Source organism: Lissotriton vulgaris, chromosome 8, assembly GCF_964263255.1.
Source record: "Lissotriton vulgaris chromosome 8, aLisVul1.2, whole genome shotgun sequence".
Classification (NCBI taxonomy): Eukaryota; Metazoa; Chordata; class Amphibia; order Caudata; family Salamandridae; genus Lissotriton; species Lissotriton vulgaris.
Window position 1 is genome coordinate 1,508,556,281 of NC_141696.1, and position 18,760 is coordinate 1,508,575,040.

At 43.6% G+C, this 18,760-nt stretch overlaps 1 protein-coding gene across 5 annotated transcripts in view; it reads right to left on the reverse strand.

Annotated features, from left to right (window-relative positions):
• Window positions 1–18,760, reverse strand: part of STXBP5L (syntaxin binding protein 5L) — a 1,891,501-nt gene that overhangs the window by 780,483 nt on the left and 1,092,258 nt on the right. For all 5 annotated transcript variants that reach the window (XM_086935625.1, XM_086935622.1, XM_086935624.1 and 2 more), the window contains exon 13: window positions 11,895–11,962. In XM_086935625.1, coding sequence (XP_086791751.1) covers window positions 11,895–11,962 — 68 coding nt within the window. The remainder of the gene's footprint in view (window positions 1–11,894; window positions 11,963–18,760) is intronic.

The window sequence follows — 18,760 nt, forward strand, 5'->3', positions numbered from 1 at the left end:
CATATCCTACCTGATCCTATCCTATCAAATCACATCCTATCCTATCCTATCTTATCCTATCATATCTTATCCTCACATATCATATCACATCCTATTCTATCCTATCCTATCCTGTCCTATCATGTCATGTCATATCTTATCCTGTCATATCACATCATATCACATCCTATCATAGCATATCATATCACATCCTATCCTGTCATATCCTATCACATCTTATTCTATCTGTGTCCTATCATATCCTATCCTGTCATATCATATCACATCCTATCCTATCCAGTCATTTCATATCGTATCATATCATATCAAAGCTTGCGCTTTTGGGGTTGCCAATGCTGAAAAAAAGAAGTAAAAAGGATTGAGTTCTGAATAGAATTCATATACCCCATTGTAATAAAGTAGGTGAATAGTCCCCTCGGGAATGGTGGAGCCCGCGCCCTTCTGACAGCTCCTTTCCGACTTCTCCACAGACCAACGAGTGGGAGGACGGAGGAAACGAGACGGATAGCGTGGACGAAGAGTGCGGCTCCTTTAAGTGGGCATCAACACCTAAGGAGGAAGGCCCGGCACTGCAGGACGTCACGAGAACCAAATTAGTGAAAACCCCGGAAGTACTGTATACGGGGTGTGGAGACACCGCGGAGGAGAAGGCGGGAGCGGAGGAAACGGAGAGCGGAAGCAGAGTGGAGGAAGGAGACCGAGAGGACCGTACAGAACATCGCGGAGGAGCAGACGGAGGGTCCGAGTCAAGAGGCGAGCCAGGAGGCCAACGACCCTGCGAACCGCCATGCCACACTCCCGAGGGAGGAGTGTGGCTAGCACAGGTACGGCGGCGTTGGGCAGCCTGGGTGGGAAGACGGAGCGCTAGCGAGTAGCGTGTAATACTCCCTGTTTGTCACTTCCCTTTAAACAATCCCTACCCTACCATTACCCTTCTCCTTCCTTGTTTCCCTGCTCAAACCCACCCCCCACTCTATGTCTGACACGGAGCACTGTTGGTAGAACGCTTGAATCACCGGGTTTACCCTCACACTCCCTGGGTCCCTTGGTGCAACCTTATTAGAGGACTGTGATCTAACGGCCTCCCTTCTTGTTGGTATTTCTTTGCATGAGGCGAATCCATCGGTATCTGGAGCGAAGACCCCCTCTTCCTGAGTGAGGACAACTATAGAAGACCAGCGCCACGGACCCCAGTACCTTTGCACGGGAAAGACTGACTTTTAGGACCAGAAAGACGTTTATATCAAAGCCTTTAAGAACCCTGAAAATAAAACCTTCTTTAAATCCTACACCTGGTGTCACGGTCGTCCCTACTCCCACGCCCACACCCATATTGAGATTCATTAAATGCAATGCATTAAAGTTAAAAAAATTAACGATTTCGCTAATAGGGGTCGCAAATTACCATGAAGTTGAACTTCATGGTAATTTGCAAAAACTTTGAAAAATGCACTAAAGTGCATTTTTCAAAGTTACATTTTACACACAAACATGCCCTTAGGGCATGTGTGTGTGCAAGATGTCTCCTTAATATCTATAGATCCGAGAACATATACCTGGATGCGCTATGAATCCAATGACTGTGAATTCAATCCACATAGCACTTCTTTAGCTGCTCATATAATAGAAACTGAAACAAAGAACTTATCTTTTCTTTAGTGCCATAGACTAGGCTCTAGTCTATCATTTATCCACTATCGAAAATAGGACTGAAAGAACAACTCCATATATGTATATTTTCTCTATATCTATTCAAGATATATGTTGGGTGAGAAATCATTTTTATCCTCAATTATTCTTCAGTTAAGTTAATATGTTCAGCATACTATATAACCATGTGTGTTCAAAGTGATTTCACTATATCCATATCTTATATAATTGGATGTTTTTAATTAACCAGGAATTAGCCTTTATCAAGTGGCTCCCCTTGTGAATATGAAACTGTGAGATGATGCTACCCAATTTTTGATGTACTAAGCAAGAACACAATACTTCTGATGTAAGTTGTTCCTGAAATACTCATATATGCCATATCATGTTTTAGACTATCTGTTACTTTTATCCAAAACGTGTGTATTATACCACCGTCAAGAAGAAGGCACTTAATCTGTTTTCTATATACAAATTAAGATGTTTTTGAATGTTATCTAACTGAGCACTGGGAAATAATTTTCAAGTAAATAACTGTCTATCATATGACTTTAGTGTTCAAATTCAGAGTCTAGAACTTTCAGGTTGAGAAGAACTTTGAATTTAATATAAGGAACGTGAAATTGTTTTATCTTTGCAATTGTCTTTTAGCATTTATGTATAAATTTTGTCTTTCATGTATATTATATAAACATAAATTGCTCGCTAGTATACTGACGTATGTCTTTCTTGTAAAATGTATTTCCAGAGTTATCACCAGTGACTCCTGAGGAAGGCGTTTTTTCAGCCGAAACGCGCGTCGAGTTTTTTGTAATTTTTATTATGACATCTGTGTATGAATTGTTTTACCTGTAATGTTTATGATTTATATATGCTGTGCATTTATTGTGAATATAATGTGTTATGTTTCTTTTATTGTATCATATAGTTTCAACGTGTTGTAGTTACTATATGATTTTTATCTATGCTAATTAAACATATAATTTTAATATATATTTATATTTCATTGTTCTTTTCTCTGTATAGTTTAGACTAATTCTTCACTAAATCTTGCTGACGGCCTAGGTTGTTTTTCTCATATTGGTTCTTACCCTGCCCTAGGAGTCTGCATACCTTACTACCCAGGGGGTCCTTGTTTAATTCTCACTGTGTGCAAGATGTACCCATATGCAGATTTCAGGGGTGCAACAGGGTGTCCTTTTGACACCCTGGCACACTTGAAATTGCAATCTCAATTTGCGATTCTCTAATTGAGAATCGCAAATTGAGATTGTTTCCCATCCATTCCTATGGGCCTCAAGGCCCATAGGAATGAATGGGGAGGTATTCCTTAATTGCGACTCGCAATTTGCGAGTGACAATTAAGGAATTTTAAGAAATCGCTAATTTTTAAGCAAGTTCTTCTTGCATAGCATTTTGCTATTCCTTATTAGCGAATCGTTATTTTTCGCTAATAAGGAATCACAAAATGGATGCTTGATGCATCTGGGGGAAGGTTCCAAATACTCACAACACCACAACACATGAAAAGGGCTATTCACAAAAGTTAACCTCACACATGAGTAGTTTAGCTGAGAAATTTGCATGAATGTTTACAAATGAAAAAAAGGTTAGCATAATTTATAATGGATGACCACTTAATTCTTAAATATTAAATAATGTTTTAACAATAAATTATTTCAAAAAAAGGGAAAATAAGTAAATGCAATTTAAGATTAGTTCATGTTGGCTTTTATTTTTTAAGCCATGCCTCCATTACTTTCTATGGTATAAGTGGTTGGCCATGCGTGTTACTGGATTTACTGCATCTCTAAGGTGGAGTACATTTAGTATCGTTTTGTTTTGCTCTTGGCTGTAGTAACTACAAAAGTGAAGTATGTAAATATCAATGTACTTATTTTCTTTTGAGTGGTTGCATGTCCCTTGCTAAAGTCCTCCTTAAATCAACTTAAACCCCACCTTACTCCTCCCATAAACCTTTACATTTAGTAGTAAGTATTCCCCATTTTCAAGTCACTTCCCACATGTACCACTAATCCATATATCTATCTGTGTGAAGATCTCTGCTGTTGTGGTGGAGATTTCTGCACAGAAAAGATAGGAGTAGCCACAGCGGCGGCAGAGACCTTCACAGGTTTGAATAGGGTTTTGTAGTACGTGAGTACTATTGTAATACTACTAAGGGCCCGATTCCGATCTCGCTCGGAAGGGCACCGAACGCGATCCGGTCGGAAAAAAGTAGGAGCCGTACGCATGTTTTCCGCCTGACTCGTACAGCTGTACGAGCGAGCAAGTACGATGCGAGCAACGCGAAATTCACCGACCAAAACGTTTCGGGGTCCGAACCGCTCCGTATGTCTCGTCTGTAAGCAAACCGTGCCGAGCAATGGATGCAATTTATTACCGAGCCAGTAAAATGCAGGCGTCAGACAGCCGGTGTCACAAAACATCTAGGAAGTTGCCTTTGGGGGTCCACGTCAGACCCCTGTCACCCGCAGCCTTAAGACAAGGACACACTCCCCAAAACAGGCATGTACGGTGCAGATGGCACCGACGCGTACCCACTATAGGGGGTGCCTTTGTGTGCGACATACCCATTCCGTCAATGGGAGCCCATGGACGTGTCGTACGACCGGTTCCCATTGACTTCTATGGGAGTCCGACCGAACCAAGTCCGGTAGCATGCGGCCAAATCGTACTCGTTCGGTCGGACTGCAGGAGTCCGGCTCGGTCAGAAAACACTCCGGATCTGGCTCGGTTGGAGAGCTTTCTGACACAGATCGGAATCGGGCCCTAAATGTTCTACAAAAAGTATTTTGTGAGCTGGCGCTAAAGAGTTTTAGTTAACAAACAAGAAACTGGATACTTTTACGCCGTTATTCATCCTTAGTAGGTGATATCTTTCTAATTGTATTCTGTAATTATAGAAAAAGGAAATCTGACAGAAGTATGAACCATTGCAACAAGAATAAAGGAGGAAGAGCACTGCTGTCAGGTCTTGTTCAGGGACATTACATGCTAGCATAGTGCAGGGCCCTTCAAAGCAAACGTTTGTATTGATATGGGCTTTGGGAAAGAGGCTGTGCCTTCATGGACAAACAGAAGAACTTTACCAGAGGCAGGGCCTAGTCTATCCACTTCTAAACTGAGAATACGCTCTAGCATCTGACCAAGAGGATGCTAAACTGGACACTGGAAGGAGTAGACAAGCCATTGATTAAGAGGGCAAGGCCGAGCTATCTAAAACAGATGTGAAGGACGTTTGCAGGAAAGGAGAGATTCTGAACCCATGAGGACCTTCCAGCTCTCAAGTAAGTACCACTACAGGAAACTACACCTGTGATCTACACAGCACCACCAACATGAACCCAACCCTGCGCTGGTTCAATCACTGGCATCCCACTAAAGAAATCGCAAACCAAACTTAGAGATCCCCGATTATATGTCTTCATTGAGCCACCAAAGTGGTGACTCCACTGTAGGCACTGAACTTCACCCAGGGGGCACCATGTGTTCTGTTTTCAAAACACAAACTCCAAACAAACATAAATATCAACACACTTAAAATGTGCCCCTTTGAATATCATCCCTAAATGTTGTTTTACTCGATTTCCGTAACGCTGTACAGCCTTTCTCCATTTCGCCCCCGACAATCTAAATCAGAACATGTATTCAAAGAACTTTGTAGAAAGGGGATACAATTAGAGCAATTTTGGAACATCTTTCGCAGTTTTGCGATTGGTTCCTCGGACCAATTGTACAGAGGTCACCTTCATACCTAAGGGACACGAAAGATGTACTCTGTCATCTACGAGGCCTGGAGATTAACATTACTGAGGACCTCTTCATAACAATGGATATAGAGGCGCTCTACACCAGCATCCCTCAGAGACGCACTCTGGCTGTTGTAGAACATATCCTTTTGAACATGGATCAGGAATTTATCACTCCAAGACATTTCATTATGGAATGCGCAGAGGTGGCGCTGACTGAAAACGTCCTTGAATTTGAAGAGGTCATATACCATCAGATCAAGGGCACGTCCATGGGCAGCACCTTTGCCCCCAGTATGGCATGCCTTCATGTACACCAGTTTGAGGAGCACCATATCTTCAATCAAAATAACCCCTTTGTGGCACAACTGAAAACCTGGAAATGTTATATAGGTGACATCTTCATCCTATGGCATGGGAGCCCAGAGGAAGCAACAGCATTTGTACAATAGGCCAAGGATGAGCACCTCAGAATAACACATTCTATCAATACAAATCATGCTATATTCCTGGATCTGGACATTATAATGACAACAGAAGGTATCTGTACTAAAGTACATAATAAACCAACTGATAAGAACAGTTTACTTCTATACGAGAGCTACTACCCAGCGGCCTTGCGGCAAAACCTGCCAGTTGGTCAATTCCTCCCAGTACGTAGAAACTGTTCAAGTATAGAAACATTCAATGAGCAAGCAGAACAACTTGAAAGAAAGTTGCTGGATCACCACTACCCCACAAAATGGTCACAAAGGTGAAGAAAAGGGGCAGAAACAACCATCGGGATTCCTCGCTAGAAACTACATCTAAAGAGAAAACAGATAGAGTGGTATGTGTAACCACATACACTCCGGTATCAAATAAAACCTAGAGTATCATATGGAACAAGTGGCACATTTTAAACAGTGCACAGAAACGATGGGCATCTCCACTTTTCGCATTTAAAAAGAGCAAAAGCCTATCCGACAAATTGGTTCACGCAAAAACACAGGCTCATGAAAGAGTAGAACAAACTACACTCTGGATCCATCAGAAACCCATAGGACACTTCCCGTGCGGTAGTTGTGTGGCCGGCCCACTCACTTACACTACCAAAGAAGTAAACATAGGCACGAATAACCCATGAAAGCTGAAGGATTTCAGTAATTGTAACACTAAGAATGTGGTGTGAAATGACCACTAGGAAAATAAAGATCTGTATCAATGTGCACCGGAGCACCATCCGCTGTAAGAAATCAAATACCAAATTAACGAAACATTTCTTAGAGCAAAACCATAGACAGCGAATAGAAATGGGTGGTCCTGGAAGTGATGAAAAAGCAGAAAACAGATTTCACTAAGAACCTTCATATTAGAGAACAATGATGGGTATACCGCCTCTATTCATGGGAGACTGGTTTGAATGGTGAAATTCCATGGCTGAAGATAACACAATAAGATCTCCCCATGGACTATTTTTCTACCCACTGCCGCCATTAGACAAACCCCTAACAACTAATTGAATGTCTGCCTAAACTATTTGAACCCTGAGAAATCCTTCCTTGGTTTCTCTATGGTAGAGAATGACAATGCCCTTTCGCGAGAATCAGATGAACCCCCAACAACCAATATAATATCTGCCTAAATGAATTGAACACTGATTAATCAGTTCCATGGTTTCTCCATTGTAGAGCCATCTCCTAGTCAGGAAGGATCATACACGAGAGTAGAGCTCCTCACAAACTGGTTACTATCTTCCTGCCTCCATATGATGGACCTCTTAAACCAATTTAACGCCTCCATACTGATTGATTTCAGAGACACCCTTATTACGGTCACGCTATTACAGAGCGTGACAATGCTATCTCGTGAAGCCTCTAAGAGAGGACCATACATATCACAGAATAGAGAGATTTATTTCACCTTTTTCACTATACCACTACCATCTGGCACAACTAGCTCCATGTGCTCTCTAGAAACCACTCGTCGCCCCTATAATATTAGAATATTCATATACTTTTATGAAATCAGCACGTCTTATTATGTTTGGCCGGGCAATTGAGCTCTATTATCAAATTCTCGTTGGTATTGTGAAACTGTGCAGGTTGCTATTTGGGGATCTTTTAAAGTTTATTTTAACTACGGAGTACTCCTTCAGGCCTCCGGTTTCTCCATCTACACATCGATGCGAGGATCAGGCATGCCTGACCCTCGTTGGCGGACGTAACATGTGATCAGGAACGACGCCCGCCTCGGGGCTCTACATACGCTCCTGATTCTGCCGCTGACCGCGCCAACAGTCAGGCGCCCGCCTGTTCACCGGTGCTGTTCACTCAGAGACACCAGATCTCGGCGAGGGAGTTATGCGACACAGAGCATTTTGCTGCGATCAGGCCGGGCAAACAGTCATAGCCCTTCTCTGGCACATTTAGGGACACCCACGAATATGCAGGCAATCAACAACAATCACAGCGTTTTTCCCTCCACTTATTCAATTTAGAGCACTATTTAATCCTTGCCCTCTGCCAGCTCAGTTATCATCGGGGAGGACAGAAGGACACACTTAGGTGCTACGGCGGAAGGCGCACCTTGATGCAGTAAGGGAGTGCATGGAATGTGTGGTATGATTGCAGTTGAGCGTGCAAAAACAAGCAGACCTTGTACATGTATATAATGTGAGTATCTTAACCATGGCTACCTTTGTTTTTAACCTTCCAGAGTCTGACTAAAGGGGTCTTCCCTCCATTCCTCCTTGCATGGAGCACGTAGGTTTAGGCTCTTGGGTAAGGTGTGAGAGATTAAATCTCTCATTTTATCTTGTGTGCACAGATGATTGTCACTTGTTACACACAAATAGCCACGCACACTAATTCTTGTGATTGTGGTCCTGAATGAGTTACTTAAAGTGACCAAGCCTACTACTGATGGTTCTGTTGTACATTTCCTTTTTTATTACAGGCTTATTGTGAGCCCTCTGCAGTGGAGAGTGACAAAGGTCACCCCACCTAGTGGTACCTTCCTACCACAAAGTTGGTAAGAATGAAGCCCGCTTGATACAGGTCCTGATGAATCCTCGTACCCCCTAGGGACACCGGGCAGAAACATTATGCCCCTATTCACTACGGTGAGGGGATAATAAATTTCCCCACGTCACCGTCCATTTTTTTAATACCATACAGCCGCCTACCTTATTACAATTAATTTTGCAACTAATGGTTTTTAAACTTCACTCACTCTTCACAGGCCCCCACTTAGTTTAGAAGTACATCCCTGTCGTGAGGTGTATGCCCGCCCTCGATCAAACCGAGTTTTTAGAGGGCAAGGACTGCCGATGAGGAAGCATGACAGCAGGTGGTGTGTGAGTCCAGTCCTTCACTTTTTGTGAGATGTCCATGCTCACAATTTATTCTTGAGCACCTTTGGTCACTTTTCCTGGGAGCGGCCCCACTTGTGTTGACAAACCATAAAATGTTTTATGCGATAGTTTTGGATTAGGGACAAGTTCCATCCCCCCTGGTGTGAGCCACACTCGGCAGTGTCTCCTTACCAAGATTACCAATGAGCAAATGTCACCAAGGATGCAATGATCCAGGCCTTGGAGTTCCTTTAAGTCAGTCCAATTTGTTTCATTAATGTGAATCAGAACTACAACTACCGGAATGTATTTGGTTGTAAAAGGACCCGCTTCTCTTTCCCTTGCTCACACTCCCCTCGTCCATCGAACCCACAGCAGAGAAAGCTCCTTCTCCTATCTCGCTGCCAAGTCCTGGAACGACCTTCCCCTCCACCTCCGAACAGCATCCTCTCTCCCGGAATTCAGAAAGAAACTTAAGACCTGGCTCTTTGACTGATCACAGCAGGATCATACCGCTTGGATACCCTCTCGGGTGATTAGCCACGCTCTATAAATCTAGACTGATTGATTGCCAAAAGCCCAGACGTGGAACATTGCCTTCTCTGTCCTACAGTCATCCGTTAACCGTATTATTGAGGGAGGATGCAGAGGGTAGGCACCTGAGGCAGCATGGCACCTGCACCATCACGCTAAAATGGCGGGAAAGCAGGCAGTGAAGTCCCCCTTATATAGTTTGCATAGTACCATCATTTAGATGACACAGAGGAAAGGACCGCGGTGACGCTTTCTGCTTGCTCTTTTCTTGATAGACATGCCATGATATTATAGTAAAATGTAAATGACAAGCAACTACTTCTAGATGTAATCTTCTGGACGTTTTTCCTTAAAATCTTTTTATTTTACGACATATAAACAGAACAACGGGCCAGATATACACTGCGTTATGCCCACAACCCTATTCAGGGCCGGCCGCACAGTATATGAGTAAAAACGAGCAATAGTGCAGGGATTTAAACACAGCATGTCGCCTACAGCCTGTGTCGGCCGGCCGCGTGGTAGACATTAAAAGGCAATACTGAGTTGTTGTGGTGCTTCATAGGGCCCTTTAAAAAATGTTAATACTGTAACAAGGGCACGAGGCCCAGAAGAAAAGGAAGCGAGGTAAGCAAAGAGAAGGAAGACAGAGAAAGAGTGAGTGCAGCATTTAGATAGTAGTAGAGGAAGAGATTGCGTGGGCGGGCGGGAGGGGAAGGAGGGGGGGAAGGCAGGGCCTATGATCTAAACCAGTGGGGGACCTATAATCTATAGAAGGAAGTCACGCGCTGAGTTGGGCCGGTTGCGGGAGCAGCTTGTCAGGGTCAGGCGGGAGGATAGCATCTTTGAAAAGGTGCAGCGCTCTAAGCTTGGTAGGCAGGAAACATGCATGTTCTAGCTTACAGAGATACCTAATTAAGGGTTGCCAAACTGCGGTGAAGCGGGTATCACTTGCTTGTAGTTGCGCTGTAAAGAGTTCCATGGTTATTGCATGCCATAAACGCACGTACCAAGCGGAGATAGGGGGCACCTCCGTCTTTTTACAATATTGAGCAATAAGTTGCTTAGCTGCTCCAAGCATATGCAATGCTATAGTCCAATCGCTCCAAGTGACAGCCTTTAAAGTGGTCGGTTTGATGCCCAGCAGGATTGTGTTTATAGACTCAGGCAGGGGGAAACCAAGTACCCGTTTGATATGGCTAAGGACTTCTTTCCAGAACAGGGTCAGGAGCGGGCATGACCACCACATGCGTATGAAATCGCCAGATGCAGTAAAACACCTCCAGCACTTGGGGGAGGAGGCAGGGAACATTTTGTGCAAACGATCCGGTGTGTAATACCATTGTGTTATGATTTTATATGCGTTTTCCCTTTGTGGAATACAGCGGAAGACCCTGGGTATGTCCTTCTGGACGTTTTTAATATGCTGAAGGCAAACGAGAACTGTATAAATCAGGCCACGGTGGGTGCACAGAGGCCTGTGTGTTTAGCACTTATTTCTATGGAACAACAAAGAGGCTGGTCAAACTCTCCGGTCAATGCAGCTAGGCGCATGCGCAGCTGGATCACCTGCCCTGCCACGAGGCGTCACCTTCACTGCAGGAGGAGACGCCTTGTGACAGGTCCACGCTGCCGGAGAGGCAGCCGGTGATACTGCTGGAACCGAGAGGGAGCCGCGCGTGGGAGCACAACTAACAGCTAGGGACACAAAAACAATTAAAATCTCCATCTGCTGGAAGAACAAGGCGCTGCGCAGTTCACTTCTTGGAAGTAGAACCCGAAGTGCCACGTAGTGCGGGCTCCCTGTGACTTTCACATTTGATGTCTTTACTGCTGCACAGATGTGCAACTAGAGCCAAATTTCGGGAGGGAGGGGGGTGGCTACTAAAAATGTCGGGGGGGGGGGGCTAATTCTTCCAGCAATCGGCAGAGTGGAGGGAGATGAAGGGATGAAAAAACAATAAAGCCTCGTTGACAAGTAAACGGTCTTTTAAAAACCTGTGAAGTACTCGGAGCGGCTGCATGGGTGCCCGGGAATCTGGCTCTTTGAGCCCAATGGGCATTGCGTGCCTGCTGCTGCTCAATGTTTCTGCTGTAATGGTGGCACTGTACGGTATGCGTATGTGCAGGTACAGGTTGCAAACCCATGCCCGGTTCATCGTTTGCCGCCCACTCTGCTGCTCCAGACAGAGGCCTGCCTTCTGCAAAGCTGCCTTGGTCCTCCTCCAGTAGAGACAGTCCAGCCAACCTGCCAGACCCTGCCCCCCCTCCCCTCCGACCCTGTGCTTCTGAACTCATTAGTGCCAAGCGACATCCTGGTAGACAAGGGTTTTAGAAACCCTCCTCAATATGAGCCACATATTGTTTCCAGCAGTGAACCCACCGTGGTTCTAACATCACCATCAAATAATAAAAGGAAGGAATAAATACAAGCTATTATGCATTTTCAACCCTTAATCATAATACTACACGTGACAAAACATTGCCAGTTTTGAAACTGTAATATTTAAATGACAAGAAACCAGATGAATGATGTCATCTCATCCATATTCTTTCGACACAGGTTTAGTATAATTGTGTAAAAAGCTGTTCATGTCCCTTACCCTGTGATAATAATTTCTGGATACGTCTGTGTTCCGAGGTTCCACGTCCCTCCACTGATTGGCCATTCCTACGTTGAAAGAGAAGGTCAAAAGGTCATTTGTGGGAGATTACATTTATTCTAAAGATATTCATCTATCACCGAGGAACACATAAGACGTGCTAGGACACAGATCAAAGGGAGAATCTATGACAAAAGATCCTTGTGTCTTAGCCATTATGATTTATTAAAAAATACCGCTTACATTATCAAAGGTGGGAAAATGAGTGTTACTTGTGCAGTACAATGCTCTCACCATCCTTTAACCCAAGCGTGTCCAGCGTCGGTTTAGTAGAGGCGGATCCCTACACGTCCTTCAGTCTATCCATGTAAGATGAATTTATATCAACAGATCTTTTTATATAGTGGTTATCCTTGTAATCGGAAACGTGTCTAGTCCACGTGGATCTAAACTGCTGTGCCTGCCTTAACCAGTTCCCTCGCCCGCCCCTAGTTACTGGTCAGCTAGAGGTTTATGGTTCAGTGGCCACACATGGTCTGCAAAACATTCCATTATGAGGGGCTCTGTATCTCCAAAGGCTTCTCAAAATACTGGGTTCGATTTACACAGGTAAACTGGGACGAAAGTCTAACCACACGACTTCACAAAGGGCATTTATGAGTAGTACAGTTAGACTATTGTCTCAGTTTTGGTCTCAGTTAAACTCAAGACCCAAACTTAAGTTGAACTGAGACAAAAGTCTAACTTTACTACTTCTAAATGCCCTTTGCGAATACTGAAAGTTAGACTTTCGGCTCAGTTTACCTATGCCAATTGGGCCCGCAGATTCCATAGTTGAGTGGTCAAATCAAGTTTATTGTCTTAATCATAAAATGTTATATATATATATATATATATATATATATATATATATATATATATATATATATATATATATATATATATATATATATATATATATATATAACAATATTAAATAGTAGTAGGAAGCAAGTAAAAAAAACAGTGTAGCCAATAAATAATACACAAGTCACCAACAATAAAACTGTTTAAAAACACATTGATTATTAACTTGGTGGAAAAGTAATCTTCTTTAGCGTATCTCGAGACGTTGATTCAGATGATAGGTACAGTAGCGTTGAGTTTAGCAATGCTTCCCAGTCCTGAATTTATTGTATGATTTTCACTAACTGTCGAGGAATGCGAACTATTCATGACAGAGTTTGCTTTGGGAAGACTTTGCAAAAACTGCTCAGAGTTCCATTTCATTGGAATGTTGGAGATAAGTGTAATCAAGTGTCCTAGCTGCTTTTGTAGACTGAAATAAATGTTGAGCTGGTTGATCTGTTTTAAATGTACCATTAAGGCTAACTAGCCTCGATCACTGAGCAGGTCATATGCATGATTCCACATGAGAGTAGGCTTAGTGTGATGGATATTGGCAGGGTTTGTAATAGGAGATTGTATTCCAAAGCACATATCTGGCGAGGCTTCAGTTCCAGGCGAAATAGATAAAGGTAACAGATACTGGCTGAAACCACCACTAAGTGCAGCAAGACGCTGCGCGTGGCGTTCAAGGATATGATGCAATTGATCCTGAGTAAATAGATACCGTGGCTTATTCTTTAGTAACGTTGGTGGGAAATATATCTTTACAATTATGATTTACACATTTTTTGACTGAAATCTCCAAGATGTCATTTGTCTTAAGTTCAATCATAGTGGATCTCACAGCTAAGGTGTTACTGATTGGAGTTATAAGGACTTTCATGTGTATTGGAGGTGGGGAGCTTAATGTTGAGGCATCACAGGATTCTTGAAAACAAATTACTTGATGCATACCCAAAAATGCAAGGAAATTATCCCTAAAGGTCCTGATATGTCATTCCAAACGAGTGAAGTTACATGAACAAAACGTTAATTCTTGATCTAGCGTCTTCATAGAATTACATAATAGGTTAGGAATTCTGTATAGGACTAATGTTAGTTGACAGGCTGAAACTGATTAAAGGTTGAGAAACAATTCTTTGTGAAGATGGGGAAATATGCATAATCATAGATAAATTGTAGTCCTTTTCTATTGCGGATTTTGTTTGATGTTTGTAACACAGAAACGCCAATTGAGTAACTCGGTTTAAGGTATGTGCAGATGTAGGTTTCATAACTAAGCTGACTACAATGCCCCATTGCGCCAAGTCTGATCTCATTGCCCATATGTTGGTTCTCCGTAAAGTGTTGCAAAAATATATAGAAAAATATAAATACATTTCTATTACCACTTAAGAAAAGTGATAATAGGTAGGGAACAACAATTAAGCCTACTACTTACCTATATTTAAGCCCCTAACCCAAATGGCAGCCAAAGTGTGCTGAAAACTACATGGCTGCATCTTACATTTTGTAAAGTTTGCCATTAGCCAATCACATACTGCCTTCTTTATGGCATGTACCACAGCATACCGCAAAGTTACTGCAGTGTACTATGCCACAATATAACTAAGTATGTGAATACTTATTAGCATAACAGTACTTACACTATTTACACCTACTACCAACAATTACCATTTACATCACATAATCTATGTTTCTGCCACAATACATCAACATCTATTCACCCACATTCAGGCCACATCTGTTTCAAGTACCACACTCCACTACTGCTAATCCATTTAAGCCATTCCACTGTACCTTATTACACTCTACGCCACTCCATGCCAGTCAACTATAAACCACTCCAGTCTACACTAAACTATTGTACACTACTCCACCGTATCCCACTCCACTGTATGCTTCGGTACTCTACACCACTCCATTCTATGACACTCCAGTGTATGCTACTCCACTAAAAGGCCTCACCAATCTATGCTACTCCACTCTACATAGGTTCACTGTACACAACTCCACTCTATGGTACTCTACTTTATGCTGTTGCACTCTATGCCACTCCACACCACTCAACGGTACGCCACTCCACGATACTCTATTCCACTCTAAACCACTGCACTCTACGCCACCCTAGACTACGCTGTTCTACAGTTGACAATTGACCGTACACGGGAGAAGATTGTTACCTAATCCGAATGAGTCACCGACTTGGAAGCTCCTGAGCTGATAAGGGAGACACTGCTGAACAATTTCTTAATCATTTTTACTAAGAATTGATGCATTTGAATAAAATTGTATGACCGACCAAGGGACGGTATTAATGCAATTTGATGCTGGCATTTCACACAAAGAATTCTAGAACAGTGCTTACTATAATACTTTGCCCTGAAGAAGCTCTCTCTCTGGGGCGAAATGCGTTAGCTGAACCTACTTGAGAAAATAATATAAGAAATAAAGAATCTATAAGGCACAACAAAAAAACCTGTGAACACTGACATATCACCGTACAATTTATATTGCCTCTCAACTTTCTGTCCAAACTGTTTTTTATTTGTGGCAATGTGGCAGCTGGTAATTTGAGGAGGGCAATACGTATGTCATAATACATTAGTGACTAGACTGGGTAGTGCAGTGTTGATGAACCTTGCTGCCATTCTCTGCCTTGAATACACTGTTCTACTGTATGCCACTGCACTCTACCTCACTTCAATCTATGCCACTCCACTCTGCCCCACTCCACAGTACACTATTCCACTGCACGCCGCTCCACTCTACGCCATTTCACTATACCCCACTCTACACCACTCAACTATAAACGATTCCACTGTACGCTACTCCACTCTACGCTACTACATTGTACGGTATTCCAGTCAACGCCACTCCACTCTATGCTACTCCAATATACGACACTCCACTCTACAGTACTCCACTATATGCTACTTCAGTGACCAATACTCTACTGTATGCTATTCCACTAGGTGCCACTCTAATCTACACCACTCCTCTGTACGCCACTCCACTGTACGCTATTCCACTGTACGTCACTCCACTGTTCCCCACTCCACTCAATGCCATTCCACTCTACACCACTCCACTGTATGATACACCAGTCTATGCCACTCCACTCCACTCTACCATACTGTTCTGCACTCTACTCCACCCCTCACCACTGTACAGCACTGTGATCCACTCTATGGCACTCCTCTGTACTGAACTATACAGTATTAAAGCCTACACCACTAAACTCCATGCCAATTCATTCTACGCCACTGCAATTTACACCACTCCACTCTATGCTATTTCAGTGTACACTACTCTACTGTACACCATTCCACTATGTGCTACTCCACTCTAAGCAACCCCCCTGTACACTACTCCACTGTACGCTATTCCACTGAACGCCACCCAACTGTACCCCACTCCACTTGATGGCATTCCACTCTACACCACTCCACTGTATGCTACTCCAATCTATGCCACTCCAATCTACCATACTGTACTGCACTCTACTGCACGCCACTCAACTGTACAACACTGTAATCCACTCAATGGCACGCTACTATAGTGCACTCTATGACACTTTATTAACTCTACAACACACCAGCCCACTCCACTGTATGCTACACCACTCCACTTTATAACAATTTACTCAACTGTACACTACACTAGTCTACTCTACTCCATTCCACGCCACTCTACTCTACAACATTCTACTCCACTCATTCAATACCACTCCACTGGACTCCACTCAACTCTACTTAACTATATTACTCTTTACTCCACTCTATAGCACTTACAACAATCCACTCTACAGTGCTTCATTGTACCGCACTCTTCTCCACTTTATGCAACTCCACTGCACAAGACCCTACTACACTCTGTGCCACTATACTGTTGTGGGGTTCAACAGGGCCCGTGCACTAAAGCATCCATCTTGACTTACACATTTAAATTGACATCTTTTTGGAAGGTGACTTTTTTACATGCTTTGCACGTACATGATAACATACTCCGAAAGTGTTCTGCTTGCAAGCATATTTCTTTGTAAGCATTTTATCATGACACTTGTACACTCTGTTAAAGACTGCAAGAACACTGAGCACGCTGCCCTTGCATTTTATTGCCCATTCGAAGTCAGCTCTAAATCGGAAAGACAAACACACACATCAGCATTGCCCTCTGACACAGTGTGAATGGAACCAGGCTTTTATTATATAAAGTGCCTCTGAGCAATGTTTCTCAGAGGAGCACTTCGATGGATTATCCTGGATCGTTCGTCCATGACTGAGATCTAGCCCTGCTGACTCCAATTCCTATCCTGCACAGGAAGGCGGCCTGTTCTACACCAGAGTGACTGCCTGATACATCACACACAGGTAATATGCACCTAGAGCAGAATCGATTATGCTTTCTTCCTCGAACACCTGGTGAGAGAAAGGTTTGAGTTTCTTCATTGATAAAATCCGCTCTATACAGGCGTCGTTCATCACCTCCCCTCGGAGGCTCTGCCTGTTTCATCTCCTTACCTGGTGGCCTTTACACCTATCAAGCTGCCTGACTCACTTAGGTCCTCAAGGCCTTGAAATCTCGTTCTTCATCTGACCCCTGTGCAGCTAGACTCCTGGCTTCTGTCTCAGAGACAGTTAACCCAGAAGTTAACAAGCTCATCAATCTTTCCCTCCAAAGGCCCTTGTTCCAGGCTAAGATTCTGCTACTTGAAAAAAAAAACTTTGCTAGATCCACTGAACCCAGTGAGCTACCGTCCCATTTCCCTTTTACCAAGTGTGGCGAAAGTCTGTGAAAAAGTTGTTAATAAAAAATTTACTGACTTTAATCGAAAGCTCGGGCCTACTTCATCCAGCCCAATCCAGGTTCAGAGCCTTTTATAGTACAGAGTCAGCTCTAGTGGAGGTCTTTGAAGCCATTCGGGAATGCTTGGATTCTGGCAGAAGGGCAGCTCTGATTTTGCTAGACCTTTCGGCAGCATTCAATACCGTTCCCCATTCTCTGCTACTTGCTCGACTTGCTGACATAGGAATATCAGGCACTGCCTAGAGCTGGTTGAAATCATTCTTAAAGGGCCACACGCAACAGATATGGCTCCCCTGTTTGCTTCCACTCCACAGAGGGTGTCTACTGGGGTGCCACAGGGGTCCTCTTTGAACTCCTTCTCTTTAACATTGATGTGACTCCCCGTTTCAGTTGGCAGAGGAGCTTGGAGCCAAAATTATTGCATACGCCAATTACACTCAGCTTCTGTTTACTTGGGGAAAATCCGAGTGTTCCACTTCCACTACAAAAAACTGCCTGACAGCAGTTTTTCATCGGCTTTCCTCTGCACAACTAAAATGCAATGAGGACAAATCAGAAATCCCCCTTTATGGAAGACCCCCCCCCCCAGTTTAGGAAAGCACTTTGGACAGCTGACTATCCCTCGCCGGCCTCTTGGGGTCTGGTTCGAAAAGAACCTGTCTTTCTCTACTCAGATTAGGAAGCTTTCTGGGAACTGTTTTGGGATACTTAAATCCCTGAGAAAATTTCTACCGCTCCTCCCCCCAAGGGCAGCCAAGGAAACAGTTACTCGGGCCTTGATACTTTTGCGTATCGACTATGCTAACGCCTTGAACGTCAGCCTATCGGGCTACTTGCTTAACAGACTACAGGGCCAAAATGCTGCGGCCAGGCTTCTTTTCAACATCCCAATAAGAAGCAGTGTAAAACGGGGGCGTGGCTTAGCGCCTGACGGAGATGGCGGCTCCCGTGTAGAGCTCCTCGACGGGACCGGGCGGCTGCTTCTTTTTCGTGCTGCCTCGGCGCCGCATTTTCCTCCAAAAGCATCGGAACTCATGCTGAACAGCCTCGGAACCCCCAGGCTCATTTCTGGACTGAAATTCACCGGGTTTCCAGTAATGTGAGTCCCTTTCTTCTGTCGCTATATCGCGACCGCCATTTTGTTTTACTCGCGATGCTGAGGTGCCGAT